The sequence below is a fragment of the Uloborus diversus genome, chromosome 1 (assembly GCF_026930045.1).
Source record: "Uloborus diversus isolate 005 chromosome 1, Udiv.v.3.1, whole genome shotgun sequence".
NCBI lineage: Eukaryota > Metazoa > Arthropoda > Arachnida > Araneae > Uloboridae > Uloborus > Uloborus diversus.
Genome location: NC_072731.1, coordinates 87817715 through 87835957, shown reverse-complemented (window position 1 = coordinate 87835957; position 18243 = coordinate 87817715). Strand labels below are relative to the sequence as shown.

The 18243-nt window shown below is 32.5% G+C and overlaps 1 protein-coding gene across 4 annotated transcripts in view; it reads right to left on the bottom strand.

Annotated features, from left to right (window-relative positions):
* Nucleotides 1-2859: 2859 nt before the first annotated feature.
* LOC129218574 (fragile X messenger ribonucleoprotein 1 homolog) overlaps nt 2860-18243 on the bottom strand; it is an 83056-nt gene continuing 67672 nt past the window's right edge. For all 4 annotated transcript variants that reach the window (XM_054853206.1, XM_054854545.1, XM_054853870.1 and 1 more), the window contains 2 exons: nt 12800-12880; nt 2860-4692 (listed from right to left, as the gene is read on the bottom strand). In XM_054853206.1, the coding sequence (XP_054709181.1) occupies nt 4312-4692; nt 12800-12880 (462 nt within the window). In that variant the 3' untranslated portion in view covers nt 2860-4311. The remainder of the gene's footprint in view (nt 4693-12799; nt 12881-18243) is intronic.

The following is an 18243-nucleotide window of genomic DNA, read 5'->3' as shown; positions in this document are numbered from 1 at the left end:
TAGACGCTAGAGTGCCATACACAGAAACAGAGATAAACAGACACCTCAAACTTAAACCTCGACACACGAAGGGGGTTATAAAAATAGTATAAATAGTTGAAAATGAATAAATTTTTCAGTTATAAAATATTTAAAAAAAAAAACGCTGAACTATGCCAGTAACTTATTAAAAATGATAAAATCAAGTACAGCATGGCATGAATTTCTCTTTACACATTGGAAGGATGTTAAAACTAATAAAATTTGGTTTTTAAATTCCTATTTTTTTATTAATAAATTACTTAGACGAAAATTTCCTCTTTTTATGAATGTATAAGCTTTTGACTCAACTTATTGCTTTAACTCCTTTCATTTCCTCGGATATAAAATTAGGACATCTTGCCAAAAAGAAAACAGAGTATAGCCCCATGTGTAGGTTATTAAAATATTTCAACTATTTAAAATAGGATTCTGACCTCATTTCCAGTGAAGTTTTAAAAAATATTACAGCATTTTTTCAATTTTAACTGTTTTTATTTAGGTTTTTTTTTTTTTGCAAATACTCTCTTTGCAAGGAAAGAAACTGAAATTTTATAATCATGTTTCCTATTTAGAATGAACAATAATCATATTTATGTATGAAAAAAGTTAGTTACCTACTGCGAATATTTTTGAAGCGTTTCATTTTTGTGAATTTCTGTTATATGTCGCTTTTATTTTGTACTAACATCAAGAAAATATCTACAGTGTACAGGTTTTTAATTTTTTGCTTTCTTACGTTCCTTTTAAGGTTTTACATTGCCTTTCTGTTTAAATAGAGCTCCATTTCCCTTGTAATCATCAATACGAAAAAATGGTGAATAGGAAATTCGGCTTTTCCCACTTTTTGAACAGTCGGCCGTTTACTTTAATAAAAGCTACTAATTGACGGGTAAGTAATATATAATTGCATCAGAATGTGTCAGTATACAATTCTTTATTGTTTCGTTAAAACAGTAGGACTGAAGTCGGGGCGATAAAAAGAAAAGTTGATCATAAATGCAGCAACGGTAAAAAAGTCACTTAAGCAAATTTAACTTTTAAACACGCAGACGCCGCGGCGATCCTTCCAGAAATTACTGTAGTCAGTCAATGAAAAGTTCAGGATCCGCTTGTTTCTTTTGCTTTTCAAAACTAAAACATGCCAAAAATTATCAGTGCGGCATTGTAAAAATAAGAATCAATGCACAATTTAGAAGTGCTACACTAAAGAAAAAGTAGGGGAAAAAAGGAAAAAGTAGGAAAATAAGGAGAGAGCTCTAAAAAATAGGAAAAAGTAGAAAAATAGGAACTCTTGGGTGTCTGAAGGATTGAAATCTCGTACACGAGAATCAAATTTTCGCAAAAAACGTTCATTGTTGGCATATTTTCCAAAAATAAATTTATTTATTATTTGCTAAAATTAAACATGAAACCTGCTAGTCTAAGCTTCATATGTGAAAATAACATTAGATTGCCCAAAATGTTAGTATATTTACAAGATGCAAAAAGACTGAACTCTAAACACGGCAAACAATTTTCCTCGAAGTTCGAGTAAGTGCAATGTTGCCACGGTTCCAAAAATAAGAAAGTTTATTATCTATTAAAATTAAACATAAAATAAGTTAATCTAAGGTGGCATAAGCCAAAGAAACTTTCGATTGCCAAAAATAGCAAAATATTTACAAGATGCAAAAAGATTGAAGTGACAAACTTCGACAAGCAATTTTCGGCGAAGTCCGAGTAAGTTTGATGTTACCATTTTTCCGAAAAAAAAAAGTACTTTATTATCTATTGAAATTACACATAAAATAACCTAATGTAAGGTAATGTATGTTAATATAACTTCTGATAGGTCAAAAATATCAAAATATTAACAAGATGCAAAAAGATTGAACTTGCAAACACAGGAAACTATTTTTCGCGATGCTGCATATCAAACACAAGTTCAGAAAATTGCACTGATGAAATGTTTTTGAAAATATTTAAGCACAATTCAATGATTTTCTACCAATTTCAAGCACTAAAAAAACTTTCACACTTTTTTCAAGGTTTTCAAGCACTTGAAAATGAATCTTTTTTTTCCCCCAAGTACTTTTCAAGGGCGTACGAAGACGTCATAACTCCTCCTCCAAACCTCTTCTTTTGCTAGATTTCCATGCTGCAGCGGTTGAAGGAGGAGACATGAAATCAATCACAAGCGAAAGTCAGGTTGAATAAAAACAAGGCACCACGACTGCATGTTTGGACGTAACAAACATGCACACACTATCTTTTAACGTAATGAACTTAAAATCTGATTTTTAAGTTAAAAAAACATAAAAGCGGACTAAACTGACCAAAATGTTATAAAGCAGACCATTTGGGAGCTTTGTTTTGTAAAAGAGAAAGCAAAAAGTGCTCTTTCTTAGGTCGACCAAATACTGTACATTTTTTATCTAGAAGAATTTTTCGGGAAAAAAAGGGGGGGGGGGATAAAAGAAACTATCGCTTAATATAGTTGAAACTTATTATTGATCAACATTACTAAGCATTGATGATGTTGCTAGATTTTGATGTACCAAAGTTTGAATTTTAGCAGGAAGCTTTCAAACCATGGAGTACATAAGTCTTGAAAATCTTTAAAAACAATTTTACAGGGGTTTAATTTCAGAAAATTTCCTAAATAAAGAGATTTCTCCCCCAAAATTTTACAATCTAGTAGGTTTTTAACAAAAATTGGGAGAAATGCTCAAAATGTAGGAAACTACCACAAAAACCAGTAGAGTTGTCAGGTATCCACAATTTAAACTAAAAAAAAAGAATATTTCTTGAGAAATCGACACCAATAATCAAACCACACTATATTTCCAACATGGCAGCTTTATTACAACCTGAGGAACATTACTTTTTTTTCAATATAAAAGCAAACAATGTAGAAATGAGAAGACATCAGTCACCCTAACTCACAAGTTGGAGTCCTGTGTTCCTGACTATCTTCTTTTTTGTACACAGAACTTCGTTTCTTAATGCTATGCTAGACTCCCTTTGCAAAGAGGGTGTCTTAATTATCCCACCATCGAGGATATCACAGTTCCTGTATAACATGACACTTTCGGGACAGGGAAAACTTGCTTTATGTTGAGTGGTCGACTAAGTCCAGGACGCAGTGTTGCAGAATAAGTGGTACTCTCACTGGATCTTCCATACCATTTATGCTCTGATTCGGTTTGGGTCGCAATCTTTGGAGTATCGTTCGATACACTCGCAAAGGCCTCTGTCTTGCATAGTGGATCTTTGAATGATCCGAGGCCTTTTTAGAATGAATGAATACTGGTGGTGCATTACTGATGCAAGTTAACATGCTTCGCACTGTAAACTGGAAAGATGTCATGTTCAAGGACTATCTCTGCCAACTTAGTTTAGGAAAAACATACAACATAAAGAACCGAACATTTCCTACACGAAAGGTTTCCCTCTACAAAGCCAAAAGCCGATATTTACAGGCTTTGTTTCCGGCACAAACGAAAATCGAACCTCAATGATTTAGTATTGAAGAGATGCTTTCATGACAACTACACAAAAGCATAAAAAACAAAATTAGTTTGAATGCAAACTTCCCACACTCATCAACAGTGCACTGCAATAAGGCTTCATCATCTAAGATAGCCAAAATATACTCATCATCAATTAGAAAAAACTGCAGAATTTTTTTTTTCAGAGTTGGAATTTCGAATATTGCTAAAACTCATACTAGACTAAATTTATAATGATGAAAAATTCAATGTTTACAACTATACAAAAAGAGTAAAAACAGAAAATGGCTGATTATTGCTATCACCAAACAGAAGTGAATGAGTCAAAATGCTTAATTATTGTTATTATTTTGAATGTCTTTCGGCTACGAACGTGGCTGTTTTTCGATGCTCAAAATCGAGGGGACTTGATTTTTAAAAAAAAGATCGAAACAAGGCAATAGTCTAATGCATCAGTAACGGAATCGTCTCTCGGCCAAGGGCGCGGAGTGCACCCTTTCGTAAACTACTGCCCGCTGCTGTAAAGGGAGCTCGAGCTCTAATTGAAAAGTGATCATACACTTCTCATATCGCAGATCTTGAAGAGACATATCAGGAGGTATGGACATAAGTGAGTGGGATTTCTCATGACAAATCAATCATCGGCATTATGTATTTTAAGAACATCTGGTCAACAACAGTGAAACTTAGGTTAGTCCGAGTCAAAATGACAACAGCACTATTTGGAGATGCTGTCGCGTTTTCAAAGGTAAGGTATACATCAGAGTCGTAATAACTTCTGTTGGTGCTAGCGAGGCGGTCATTTCCGGTTGGGGAGGCCCCGGGAGCTGTTCTCTCCGCCTCCCCTCTCCCTTCCTCGACTGACCCCGCCCCTGGGGTACGAGTTGTGTCCTCCCCTCTTGTCCGCACTGCCGATGTAGTCGCTCAGCGTGGCGGGGTGGTTGCTGGTGTTGTTGTTGTAGCGGGAGTCCCCCGCCCACCGCCGCACGGGGCCCGGGCCGCCGCCCCTGCCCCTCCCCCTCAGGGGGCCACCTCCTCGGCCCCTCCCAGAGTCCCCCTCCGAGTTGTAGTTCCTTTCTGGGCCTGGACGCCGGGGCAGGGGGAAGTTCTGCACTGATCCGACCTGGCTCCTTAGCTGCTGGTCGATCTCCAGCTTCTCTTGCCTTAGCTTCTCCACTTCCTGAAAGCAATGAAAGATCAAGAATGAGACATCAATAAACACACAAAATACATACAAAAATCAATTGAACCATTTATTTCAAAAAACCAGTCAAGCAACTAACTCTAAAATTTTGAACAAGCATTTTTACCTTCGTATTAAAAATTTTCTATGAGGATTCGATGTTTTAAGCCAAAAGGGATACATATTTAGGTATATTTCTTTTAATAAACAATGTTGTAATCATTGAATAATTTAATATGGTGATACAGATGTTTCCCTGAAATTAGTAATTTTGTCGCTAACTGGTTTTTGAAATAAACAATTCAGTTTTCACAAAACTTATAAGAGTTCGTAATCAAGAATTGTGAAGCTACATGTTCACTCTCATCTTTCTAAAAGTTATGATGTTACACTAATTTCAGTTTACCTTTTTAATTGTTTCATAGTAAACATTATTTTGCATTAAGTAGTAAGTCGCCACCCCTAAGTCAAGGCTAAGGCAGAGCTATCTGTGATATACTGACAAACCGTTCATCCCACCCAGAGATTGCACTCATCAGTCAGGAATAGGGAACAACCCAGCTGTAGAGAACGACGCCATCTCATTGAAGCAGTGAGTGCCAACAAACTAATGATAATAGTTGGCGCTCTCAGCTTCAATGAAATGACATCTGCGTCCAGCATGGTTATTCCCTATTCCACAACAAGAACCAAATTACTGCAACCTCTAGATGAGGTAACCGAGCTTCGGCATTGTAACTAAAAATTATTTTGTTTTTTAAAAGATTTCGTGGGAACCAACTAATATTTTTCCCCTGCAGTATTGATTTAAACTTAATTTATATACAATGGACTCTCTATTCTGAACACTCATGGGAACGAATAAAAGTGTTCAGATTATGATGGTGTTCATTATATAAGGGACCTAGAAATACGAGGGCAATTCGGAAAGTAACCGCCGTTTGGGCGTGGTGCTGGAAGTACGGCTCAGAGTGCCCTCAATCGAATGCACGAGCAATCTGTGATTCAGTAAGCTTCCAGTGGGAGAGTGAGAGTGTTGCAGGACCAAGCATTTGCTAGTTATAGCGCGACAAAATGAGTGCCACTATAGAAAGTCCCATGAAATGTGAGGTGCGAGGAGTGATAAGATTTTTTTTGGCCAAAAAAATGTCAGCAGCGGATATCCATTGTGAATTGTGTTCCGTATACGGCCCAAACATTATGAGACTCACACTGCTGTAAGAATGCAAGAGCTTTTGAGCAAGTTCAAATGGGATATGTTTCCCCATCCTCCCTACAGCTCAGACTTGGCTCCTTCTGATTACCATCTGTTCACTGCAATGAAGAAGTGGCTTGGGGGACAGCATTTCGCTGAGGACGAGGAACTTAAAAGCTCAGTGACACATTGGCTTAAATCACAGGCGGCCGCTTTTTATACAAATAGAATTGATAAATTGGTAAAATGATACAAGTGCCTAAATAATGGCGGCGACTACGTTGAAAATTTTAATATGTTTTTGCATTGTGTATTCCAGGGTTCATACTCTGTTCGAATAAAAAAATTCCATGACTTTTCCAAGACCTTTTCATGACTTCATAAAATTTTTAATGACTTTGTTACATGAAAAGAATAGTTCTAATAGTACTATTTAATTTCAAATTTACCAATTTTTGGAAATGAGCATTACTTCTACGTGAATACCACTACCTCATCGAAGCACTTCAGTAAGCACTAACTATTCCTGTTTGTCTTTATCATATAAATTCAAGTGAAGTAAAAATACAGTGAGTGGAATATCATGATGCTTAAACGTCTAATTTTTTTCTTATAAACAAGCAGAATGATAATCTATTGGAAAAAGGATGAGTAAGTCCTTTGTAAGTTTCAATAAATTTACTTCAAAGGTTGCCTCTTAGTGTCATCAACAGTAGATTCAATCATCCTCATAACTTGATAATAATTGGGTTCTTTAAAGTAAAGCCATTCTTTAGTAAATTTATGTTTATAAATCGGATATTTATTTTTAAAAAAAATAGTTGTGATCTTTTCATTCAATTGCAATAGTTTACTTATTTGCACATTTTCAAATTCATGTAAATAGATTCAGAAATTCCAGAACATAATGTTGGATTCCCGATATTGAACATAGCAGTGGCCAGTGGGTCACGTGAATTCGTTTTGCAGGCCGTATGTTGGGGAGCATTACTTTGGAGTATTAGAATTCCCTTATTTCTGTATTCTACCACCTGACTACAGATTTTTATTTTCTAAAACCTTCAACAAATTCAGATATACTCTGATAAGTTTATTAATAAAGTTTTTACAAGTGATGGAAACAAACTCTGATACAAATGAATTGCGTTTTTTAATGGGCGTGGCAAAATCAAGAATATACAAGTTTGCTAATGACTAAGAATGAAAATTTCAATTTTCCATGACTTCTCCAGTAGGGTGGTCCAAAAAAGGCCCTTTTTTAAAAATTTCTGATTTTTACTGGTCCTACCCTCCCATATGGTTCCACTTATGTAAAAATTAATTATTGTAAAGTTTCTGCTCATAATTTTAACCTTTAGAGGTAGCTCAACATCCTCAAAGTTAGACTAATAATTGATTTTATGCAATAAATGCAAAAGAGAAGGAAAAGGCTAAAAAAAAGCAATACAACTATATTTTATTTAAATCTTTAGCATTTTGTATGTTGAAAATTATGCAATTATATTTAAATGACTGTGGATGTGGTTGTGCTAGTACCTACCAAACTATTTTTTTGCTATTGGTAAAAGCGCGGCAATGTTTTTCAACAACCTGCAACAAGAATTGAAATTGTTCTTCAATGGTTATTATTTTTTCATTAAAATCTTTTATAACATATATTTATTCTTTTCTGCAAGATTATTATTTACTGGCTCACTCTAATAAATATTAGTGCTTAGTGAAGATAATTCTCCCAAAAGTCGCAGATTTGTTTGATCTCCCAAGTTTTGCAGGATAAAATGTATCAGGTAATTTTTTTTTTTCAGTTAATGAAGCTGACCTTAAGCTAGGAAGTACTCAAATTTCATGACATTTTTGGGCATTAATCTCAGGTACTTTGCAGCAATATTTTTTCACTGACTTCTTGAACAACTTTACCAATTGTCTTATATTTGAGTGTATTACTTGATTGTCAAAATGAGCCATCAATTTTATTTGCTTCTTCATCTATATCAATTATGAAATTTATATTTCATTAAATTAATATCATTACATAGTGCATTCTGAAGTATAGAAACTCACACTAGGTTTTAAATAAACACATTCTGCAAATATACCAAATCTTTTGAAATCCAATATCTTCTACATAATCGATGGTGAGCTAGTGGTTAAACACTTGTATTTCAAAACAGTACAGGATTTTTAACATCCATTATATATAGTGTTTAGCTCTAAGTGCAATAATTCAGATTCTAGGAAAGGAGTTTGATGCTGAACTATTAAAATCAGTTCAAGAAATTCTGGATTACATCTCTTGAGTCATACAGCAATTTTTTAACAGACTGTATTCTATAGCTCTATAGATACGTTTCTTTTCCTTATTATTGAGCCTTGTAATGCATTTATCCTTATGAATAAACTCCCAGCAGGCCTAGAATATGTTACAGAGAAGTAATTTTGGTGCAGAAGTATGGAAACTATGCATTTATTGAAAATCGCACTAATAATCAATTGTATAATGTGGTGTTGACATTCCAGAATTAATTATTTCTTAATTATTTTGTACTAGTAAAACAGGTGCTACTGTTTTTGCCAGTATTGATGCTTCTTCAGTCAAAGCACAACACTTTGTCAACTTACAAAGAATTGGGCAAAATAACATTAACTGCTACATCTTACAAAAAAAAAAAAAAAAAATAGTATTTACAGAATATATTTCATGACCAGTTAAATGTTAAAACTGTGTACATATTTAATAGCAATTTTACAATGTAATTAATTTCTTTTAGTTGAAAAAGCAATCATATTTGTGATTAGTGTAGTCCTTTGTCAATTTACTTATATTCAGCAATGATGCAAACTTCATCGGCTTTGAGCTACCTTTAAATATTATTCAAATGCTATAAAATTTTGTCCTATTCATTTTCTAATGACACCAAATGGGAGGGTAGGACTCAAAAAAATTTCACCTTTGAAATTTTGGACCACCCTATTCTCCAGATCTGAAATTTGCTTATTTTTTTCCCCCCATGACTTTCCAGGATTTTCATGACCCATACCAACCCTGGTATTCTCATGCAGGGTACATATTATCATCCAATTGTTTAAGGGAAAAGGTTTCTGGTTTCTGCGTGATAAACCCTCAACCGCATATTGCTTGTAGGCAATCGTACCTTTAAAGGTTTTGAATGGTTGGATTCTTGAAATACACAGCTAAAAGACAGAGATTTCAAGTTCATATTGATCAGCTGAATGATTTTTTGAAATGCAGCAATTATCCATGAAAATAATCCTTCTCTTCCTCTTAACGTTTTTCAGGGTTCATACTCTATTTGGATAAAAAAATTCCATGACTTTTCCAGGACTTTTTCATGACTTCGTGAAAATTTTCATGACCTTGTTACATGAAGAGAATAGTACTATATAATATCAAACTTGCCAATTTCTTTTTTTTTTTGGAAATGAGCATTAGCAAAACTTCTATGTGAATGCCACTGCCTGATTGAAAAAATATCAGTGTACACCTAAAAAACTGAATAATTCTAACCTGTTTTCATCATATAAGTTTAAGTTAAGTAAAACTACAGTGAATGATGCTTAAATGTCGATTTTTTTTTTTTTTATAAACAGGCAGAATGATAATGATTGGGGAAAAGGTTGAATGAATCATTACTAAGTTTCAATAAATTTGCTTCAAAAGTTGCCTTTTAGTGTCAACTTGACAATTTTTTGGTTCTTTAAAATAAAGCCACATTCTTTAGTAAAATCATGTTTCTAAACCAGATATTTATTTAAAAAAAATAAAAATGAAAACATTTCATAGTAAATAAATCTTTTGATTTAAATGTACTTGTTTACTTATTTGTACATTTTCAAATGAATATAAATTAATAGGTTCAGAAATTCCAGAACATGTTTGAATAATGACACTGAATGTACCAGTGGGTCGCATGTATTAGTTTTGCGACCGTATATTGGGCACTACTGTTTTTGAGTATTAGAATTCCTCTATTTCTATATTCTATCGCCTGACTAAACATTCTCCAAAACTTCAACAAATTGAAAACTCTGACACATTTTAAAATAAAGATTTAGGAGTGATGGAAACCAACTTGGATGCAATGTTTTTTGAGATTGTTCAATTTTCCAGTTTAAATAGCTTTTCATGGTGCAATACGAATGACTCAGGATTTCTAATGCTCTTTTTAGCTACTATTACTTTTTCCCAGAACATTTTTCCATGACTGAAAATAAATTTCCATGACTTAGACTGAAAATTTCAATTTTCCATGACTTTTCCAGGTCTGAAATTTGCTTATTTTTTTTCCATGACTTTCCAGGATTTCCATGACCCGTATGAACCCTGGTTTTTCAATCATTGTGATAAAATTGAGAAGGTGTTTCTGGTTTTACTATTTGATTCATATAAGTACTGATTGTGAACATGTTCAGTATATAGAGAGGCAATAATTAAATGCAGTCAAAAATAACGTTCATAATACCGGGGTGTTCATTAGGGTGAAATGAAAAAATCAAAACCTGATAAACGTCAAGTAATAGTGAGTAAAAGTTACCTTTTGAAGAGATATTTAGTCATGCAAAACAGGGTTGGCAAAAACCCGGGTTTTTTTAAAAAAGCCCATGGACCCAGGGTTTTTTTGGGTTTTTTTAAATAAAACCCAAAAAAAACCCAACTAAAGCTGGGTTTTTTAAAAGAAATGTGGGGTTTTTTTTGTCTTTTTTTAGGGGAAAGGAGGGGTACTCGTAGCATATTGTAGCATAAGTATATGGTCAAAGCACAAAAATTGTCTTGATAAAAAAAAGCTGGAAAATTCAGCATTTTCTGAAGAAGGGTATAAAAGACGACAAAATTCAAGAATGGTGAAGTTTCAGATTTTTTTAGCTTCCATGATTACCAACAGTTAAGGCAAAGTTACTTCTTGAGTGATAAAATCTATTGTTTATTTGTTCGTTTTTTATTGCGACATTTTTTTTTTTTTTTTTGTATTTTACTTTATTGTATTTCATTTTGTTATATGCAAAACTACTGTAGAACCTCAAGTAGTTTAAATCCCTTTTTACTGAATTCCAGCTTAATTAAGACATTTCTTTGAATTTTATGTTGCCTGTTTTTCTATTTCTGTGTACAGAGTAAGAAATATTAAACTTTTTCGTAGGATAATGAAAATACTGTACATCCTATTCCGTTTTCTGCCGACCATTTGTAAAACCTGTTAATTTCTAAAAAATATACCTTGTTTATTCAAGTTTTGTGACGTGTTGGTTTCCAGAAAATAATTCACATGAGAGCCTTTTAGCTAAAGTAGTATCCTTTGTACAATCTGCAAATACCGAGAAAATCTGACGTGACAGGACTTAGTCAAGATAATTTGAGTTCCTTATTGACCAGTTGAAGGAAAAAGTTAAATATATTTATTTAAAATCTTTGAAGCATTTTTTAATGCCCTTAAGAGTTAAGAAATACTATTAAAGTTCAAAATTCATTTTTTATGTCCATTGCCTATTGTGAAGAAGAAATAAAAAAGAAGTTTAAATTGTAAAAGTATTTAAATTCATTATTTTTTTTAAAAAAGTTCTCAGAAAATTTTAAAAAACCCAAAAGTGGGCTAAATAATGGGTTTTTTTAAATGGGTTTTTTCAAAAAAACCCATTGGGTCCAACCCAATTGGGTCCAATCTGGCCAACCCTGATGCAAAAGGGTTTCGACAGAAAAAAAAATATCTTGAGGGGTCGCTCGGGCCTTGAAATTGACCATTATTGCATAAAAACTGGAAAACGTGATAAGAATTTCATCAAAAATCAAAATTTGATGTAATATCAATTAAGAGTAGGTTTTTTGTGTAGAATACACACCACATATGATCATTTTAATAATTAACTATATTTTAAAGTTCCGCACATGCTTTGAATTTGACCAATATTGCACTAAAATTGACCAACATTGTAAGGCTTTGTACTTTGAGAAAAAGTATCAGAAGTTATTATTTGTAAGGATGTGCTCTCATATTAATTAATCCTTATATAGATACCAAAAAAAAGGTAATAAAAGCATTTCTTACATAAAGAAAAAGTTGATTTTCCACCTTAGCACATAATAAATGTAAAATTTGCATGCAATAAAAACTTAAGCGTATAACTTTGGTGCAAAACATAAAATTTACACACAACAGTTGTACACAAAGCGCCTACTTTTTAGTGATATTACATCAAATTTATCAATTTTTGATTTTTGATGAAATTATTGTAATGTTTTCCAGTTTTTATGCAATAATAGTCAACTTCAAGATGCAAGCGACAACTCAAGATATTTTTTTTCCACTAAAATAATTTTGCATGACTAAATATTGCTACAAAAGGCAACTTTTCCGCACTATTACTTAGCGTTTATCAGATTTTGATTTTTTTTTCACTATACTCTAGTGTTCATATCAGAGTATGTTCAGAGAGGTCAGCCTATGTTAAGTCGATAGAGTTTCTCGTTAAATTCTTGCTAAGGATGCAGGAATGTTGCAAAGCGGAAAAAAATGAATATGTTCCATGGTTTGAACTTGGAAAGTAGGCTTGCATAGTTTGAAAGCACAACAGTAATTGAGCAGCAATCTTTTAACATCTGCTTTGGATTTTTACACAATTTATTATTCCTTGAACAGTAGTCAATACAAAGTATTCAAAAATATAGGTTTTGATAGGGAAAATAAAGGAAATTTCAGAGAAAAATTACTGATGCTCGACAGTTTGGTGATGAAATGATGATTGTCTCTAATATTTGAGGAGAAAATCTCTAGAATTTATTATTTTTTTTTTACAGAAATTCAAATTTCCCTGATTTTGTTACCACATTACTCTTATTTTAGTTAGTAATATATAATAATCATGATTAATCAAGAAAGTAAAGTTTTAACCATGTACCTTCAAATGTGCCAGATGATATTCCAGTAAGATTTTGGCATTTGTTATACTTTCTATCGTTCCAACAAACACAAAAGGAACCTAAAAAAGAAAAATAAAGCTTTTGTAAACACCTGTAAGCAAACTTGCTTACTTTTCAAAAGAGTTATAATTGAAACATTCAAATCTACATAAGAATTGAGGGGGGGGGGGGTACTACACTCAAGATAAGAGAAAAAATTATTTTTCACGTTCATTAACAAGGTTCATACTCTTCCAGACAAAATGAATTTCAGGGGTTTTCAGGAGTCAAAAGCAAAATTTTCAGGAGTAATAACACGAGCGGTTTTTACAAGAAAATTAGTTTCAGTAACATTTAATCTACTTTACTGTTAAAATTTAAAAAATAAATAAATAAATAAAAATGTATTATGTTTTTAATCCATTAGTATTTTCTTTCACACACTATTTAGTAAAAAAAAATATTAAAAATTGGACTCAAAATATTTGAAAATAACAGGAATACACAAAATATTAACGAAGTCCCAATAGATTAATTATTAACTCTTCTTACAGAATTTTTTTATTTTGGCACTTGATTTATCAAGGTCCATTTCAACCTTTTTCAGTTCATCCAATTTTTCATTGACTTTGCGCCTTAAAGCAATACTTTTACAGATACAGGAAAGGTCACTGTCCTTTTCTGCTTTTATTCTTATTGTCTGCTGAGTATTCATATGAAGACTTATTCAGTTCACAAATGTAAATTTCCAGACACTTCCTTTTTTTTCTCAGATCATTGATTTGATCTTCCAATATTTTTCTTTTCCCACTACAAATGAGCTTCTGCTTTTTTTTTCTGCTCATCTAAATAAGTATAGTCGACTCTCCCACTTTTGAAATGTCAAAATTCAAAGTGAATTATTAATTTAATAATTCACTTTGAATTTGACAAACTATTAATGGGAACAATTTTCAGTCTGAAATAGATCAATCTAAAACAGGGATCTACAACCTTTTTTAACTCGCGGGCCACATTGTACATTTTTTGAGGCAAGGCGGGCCGGTCCAACAATATTTTAGCCCAAATGGTTCATTTAGCGCTTGACCCCCCACCACCCATTTATCGCAAATATATATATATATATATATATATATATATATATATATATATATATATATATATATATATATATTCATTAAGCACTGGTTAAGTGGTGGTTTTTGAAAATTTCTGAGCTTGCTTCTAAGTTGCTATATTTCCTTTTACATATTTGCTATTAACTAAATGAAATAATAGTGCCCTTAAATTTCTAATGATAAAACGATAGGGAGTCTTGTAAAATTTAGAATAGTACAGAAAACTGAAAGAAAAATATTCTTTGTCAAAAAAAAAAAAAACTAAAGTTTAAAAAAAAAAAAAAAGAGCTAATGAGAAGTGATACAAGACAAAATTATTGCAATGCACTAAAAATTTATTTTATTGAGTTAATGATGATTAAAAACTTGGGAAAAAAATGAGAACACAACACGTGTGTAAAGCTTTTAAAGTATTTTAAAGATTTAAAGTATTAATGAGAAGATTGCATTTGTTTACCTCTTAATATTTCAGTTCATCCAGGGACAAACTTCGAAATTCCGATCATTAAGAGAGATTTCAAATGTTCGTCTGATAAAGGTCTGTACTTAGATTTAACATATTTCAATTTCAAAACGTCTGTTCACAACCACCGTCACCAAGATGCAATCTTTTACCAATTGACCGTCCGTAACCAGCTTTAGCCAGAATATGGCTGACTTTGAAACTGGTTTTTACAGGCTTTGCAAATATTTGTTTCTGAATTGAAAGAGAATTTTTCAAAGAAACAATGTAATCCTCTCGTACTTTACCAGTAAAAATTAAAATTTGCTCTTGTATTTTGTATCAAAATGTCTAAGGACATTAAATTCTTTCAGAACAACGACAACTCTTTGCAAATAGGACACTGCTTTATTATTGTTGTCGATCATGAAATAATCGTGTGTCCACTGTTTATTAAAAGCACTCAAAATCAACTTTCCATTTTTTTAAAGAAGTCATAGTAATGCTGAATAACACTATAAAAATAAAAGATACTGTTCACTATCGCTGCGCACTTCGTGAGGCGTGTGAAACTGCAATCTACATATCTACACCAGTGTTGACAAATAAAAGTTAGAAAAAAGAACCAAACGGCTTCGTGATATTAGCAAAAAAAAAAGTCAACTTGAGCGAAAACCACCCTCTCTTCTAGATATATTTTTTAAGGGGTTGGGAATCCACTTTCCCATATTTCTAAGCTAAATAAAAAATCGCGAGTGCATGAAGGAACAAAATTATGGAAATGAAAAACGAAGAGATAAATCTACAATGGTTGATGTTCTGATTTAAACGCTATTTGTGGGAGACTTTCGGTTTCTGATATCAAGTTTTTTTTTAAATTCAGAGTCTAGCATTAGAGTTTGGCAGTAAACATTTAAATTTGGTGTCAGCTTAGCCGCCAGGAAATGCCCAATGCCAGGGGACTAATGAGAGAATGTAGCGCGGAGAAAAGAGATTTGTTCTCGGAAAGAGCAAAAGCGTAAAAGAGAGAGATAGGGTTGCTGCACTCCTAGTTAACGGTAAAAAAATGATTAAAAAACCAATTAAAAGATTTTAAATAATTATTTGTAATTAAAAATAAAGTCTCAATTATATTTCCAACGAAATTGTCTCTGTTCCGAAAAATAGAAAAAAGTTTGAAAGCTTCCCGCGGGGCGGACAATATCTGTTCGCGGGCCGGATCCGGCTCGCAGGTTGGAGAGCCCTGATCTAAACAAAGGGTGATAGAGGACTCAAGTAAAATTTTCTGATAACAGTGTGAAATTTTCGGAAACTATGAGGAAGCTTGAAAAAAAAAATCCTTTGTAATAATAATTTTCCAGTGAAAAAAAGCATAAGTCTAATCTTTTGTCTGCACCAAGCAACCATTTTTCCTCTCTCCTGTAAAGTAGCGATTATGTGACTTACATTATCCTGGCTCTAAGTTAGAGAATTTATTCATGATGGATGAAGAAGAAAGAAGGAATTGCAGTGATGACACTAATAGATTAAGAGTTTGAAATTAGCATTTATTTATTGCTTTTTGAAGAAGAAATTGCAAAGGCTGAAATTTTAGTTTTGAAAGAAATTGATACAATTTTACAAGACATGTACTGACTGTATCATTAAATAATTAGTTACAAAAAATTAATGGATGAAAAATCAAAATAATTACAGCATTCCCTCCTCCTGAACAGTTTTGAACAACTTCAGAATAATTTGAATCTCGGGGGGGGGGGGGGGGATTTATTATTCTTTTTAAGTTATTTTTTAAATTACTATATTTCTTAAGGAAAAAATTTCAAGTGTAAATTATAAATACTGCTGAAGCCGTAAACAAACTTTCGTTCTTTAAATGTCATGATTTAATCTAAGAATAAAAAACTTCAACAAAGAAAGAAAAGCACAGTAGGCTCCCCAATTATCGGAGGAATAGGGTCAGGGGTCTGTCCAGGATTTTTCACAGGGTCCGTTTTTTGTGAAAAATCAAATAATTTTGTGAAAAATGAATTAATTTTGTGAAAAACCAAAAAATTTCGCAAAAAAAAAATTGTTAAAACGAAATTTTAGAATTTAGAGATGGCACAGACTGCATCAATTAAACTTACAGTTAAGTGTTTTCCTCTTCTACGTCGAGAAAATCATTCCGGATTTTTTTTCTGATATTTGGCGGGGGGGGGGGGGGGGGGGGCATCGCTCTTTCAAGTATCAATATTTATCTACCCTTCTACATTATGTTAAATTAAACTAGAAATATTTCTGTACAGCATTTAAAATAATTGTAACAAAAAAATAAATAAATAACATAAAATCCAGAATAGGGGGTTCAGCATTTAACTTTTTGACCCAACACTCTTAAAAAGCACAGAATTTCGTTTAAAACTTATAAATTCCGTGATTTTAACAAAAATAAAAGGATATTTTAATTGTCTACCTCTTAACAAAGCGTAATAATCATCAAAAATTCGAAAAATTGAATTCCCATAGCGGATGCAAAGAGATCGCAATTCTCAAAGTGAAGGCATTAAAAGTATAAAAACGGCTTGTAAAAAAAAACATTTTTGATAAAATTATTTTAAAATTGCATTTTAGAGTCCTATGATAAACATTTCATTAATATCTGTGGACACAGTTGACGCAAAAAAAAATAAATAAATAAATAAATAAATAAATAAAAATAAATAAATAAAATAAAATAAACTTCAGCATTTTAATTTTTGACTCATAACAGAAAATGGAATTTTGCTTTAAAAAACTTGAAATGAGAGTTCTAACAGAAATAAAGAGACTTTTCATTTATTTGCATCCTAATAAAGCAAAGTTAGGTTGAAAAAAGAACAAAATATGATTCACATATCGGGAATTAAAAGATTGCATTTTTCAAAATGTAGACATCTAAAGAAAAAAAAAACGGTAATTAAAAGAGTTTATTTAAAGTTAATCATCCTTGTTAGCATCGAAAAATCAAAACCCATATAATTTTCTCCCAAAATAACAATTAAACATCGCACCGCACCCGTAAAAACGCAAATATTGACAAGCTGGTAAAATGATGAGAATATTTTCGAGTCAAAAGTCATTATAAAGGTTCAATGCCAGACGCTAAGTGGTGATAACTTTGAAGTTGGTAACTATATCTGAAGTGATCATATTTTTTCCCCACCCTTACTATCCCTTTGCAATTCTAAGTTCATTTCGCAGATATATATTATTATTGTTTATTAAAGCATGAGTGGGGAGAAAAGTGCTTACCAATGCCTTTTCAGAAAAGTTTACAACAACACCGCTGCAAATTAGCTGTGATAAAACAAACAACCATTATATTTATTTGGCAGTAGCAATTATTTATCGCTTGCAGGAGCATAGCAAGAGAGATTTTTTTTTTCTTTCAAAATTAGCCGAATTTGTAAAAGCTGATGACTCTAATTTGACTTAAAAAAGGTTCCAAAAATTATCGGCGTTATTTTGCTTTCAGATTTGCTCTTTCAATAAACAATTTGTGAAAGATCCGATCTTGTTTATCAGAATTTTGTGAAGGGTCCGTTTTGTTTGTTCAGGATTTTGTGAAAGGTCCGTTTTGTTTGACCGGGATTTTGTGAAAGGTCCGTTTTGGTTGATCGGATTTTTGTGAAGGGTCCGTTAACGGACCCAAATATCCGCTGGCCAGACCCCTGAGGGTGGCAGGCTAACCGCGGATAAGGGAATTTTCAGATAATCTGCAAATCAGGTAAAAGTGATGCAAGTATATGCAATAGCTTGAAAATATCAAAAACACTCTCATGCATGTAAACTACAGATAAAACGATAACAGGATACATAAAAATGCACATAAAAGCTAGAAATGAATTGTTCATTATTGCAAACG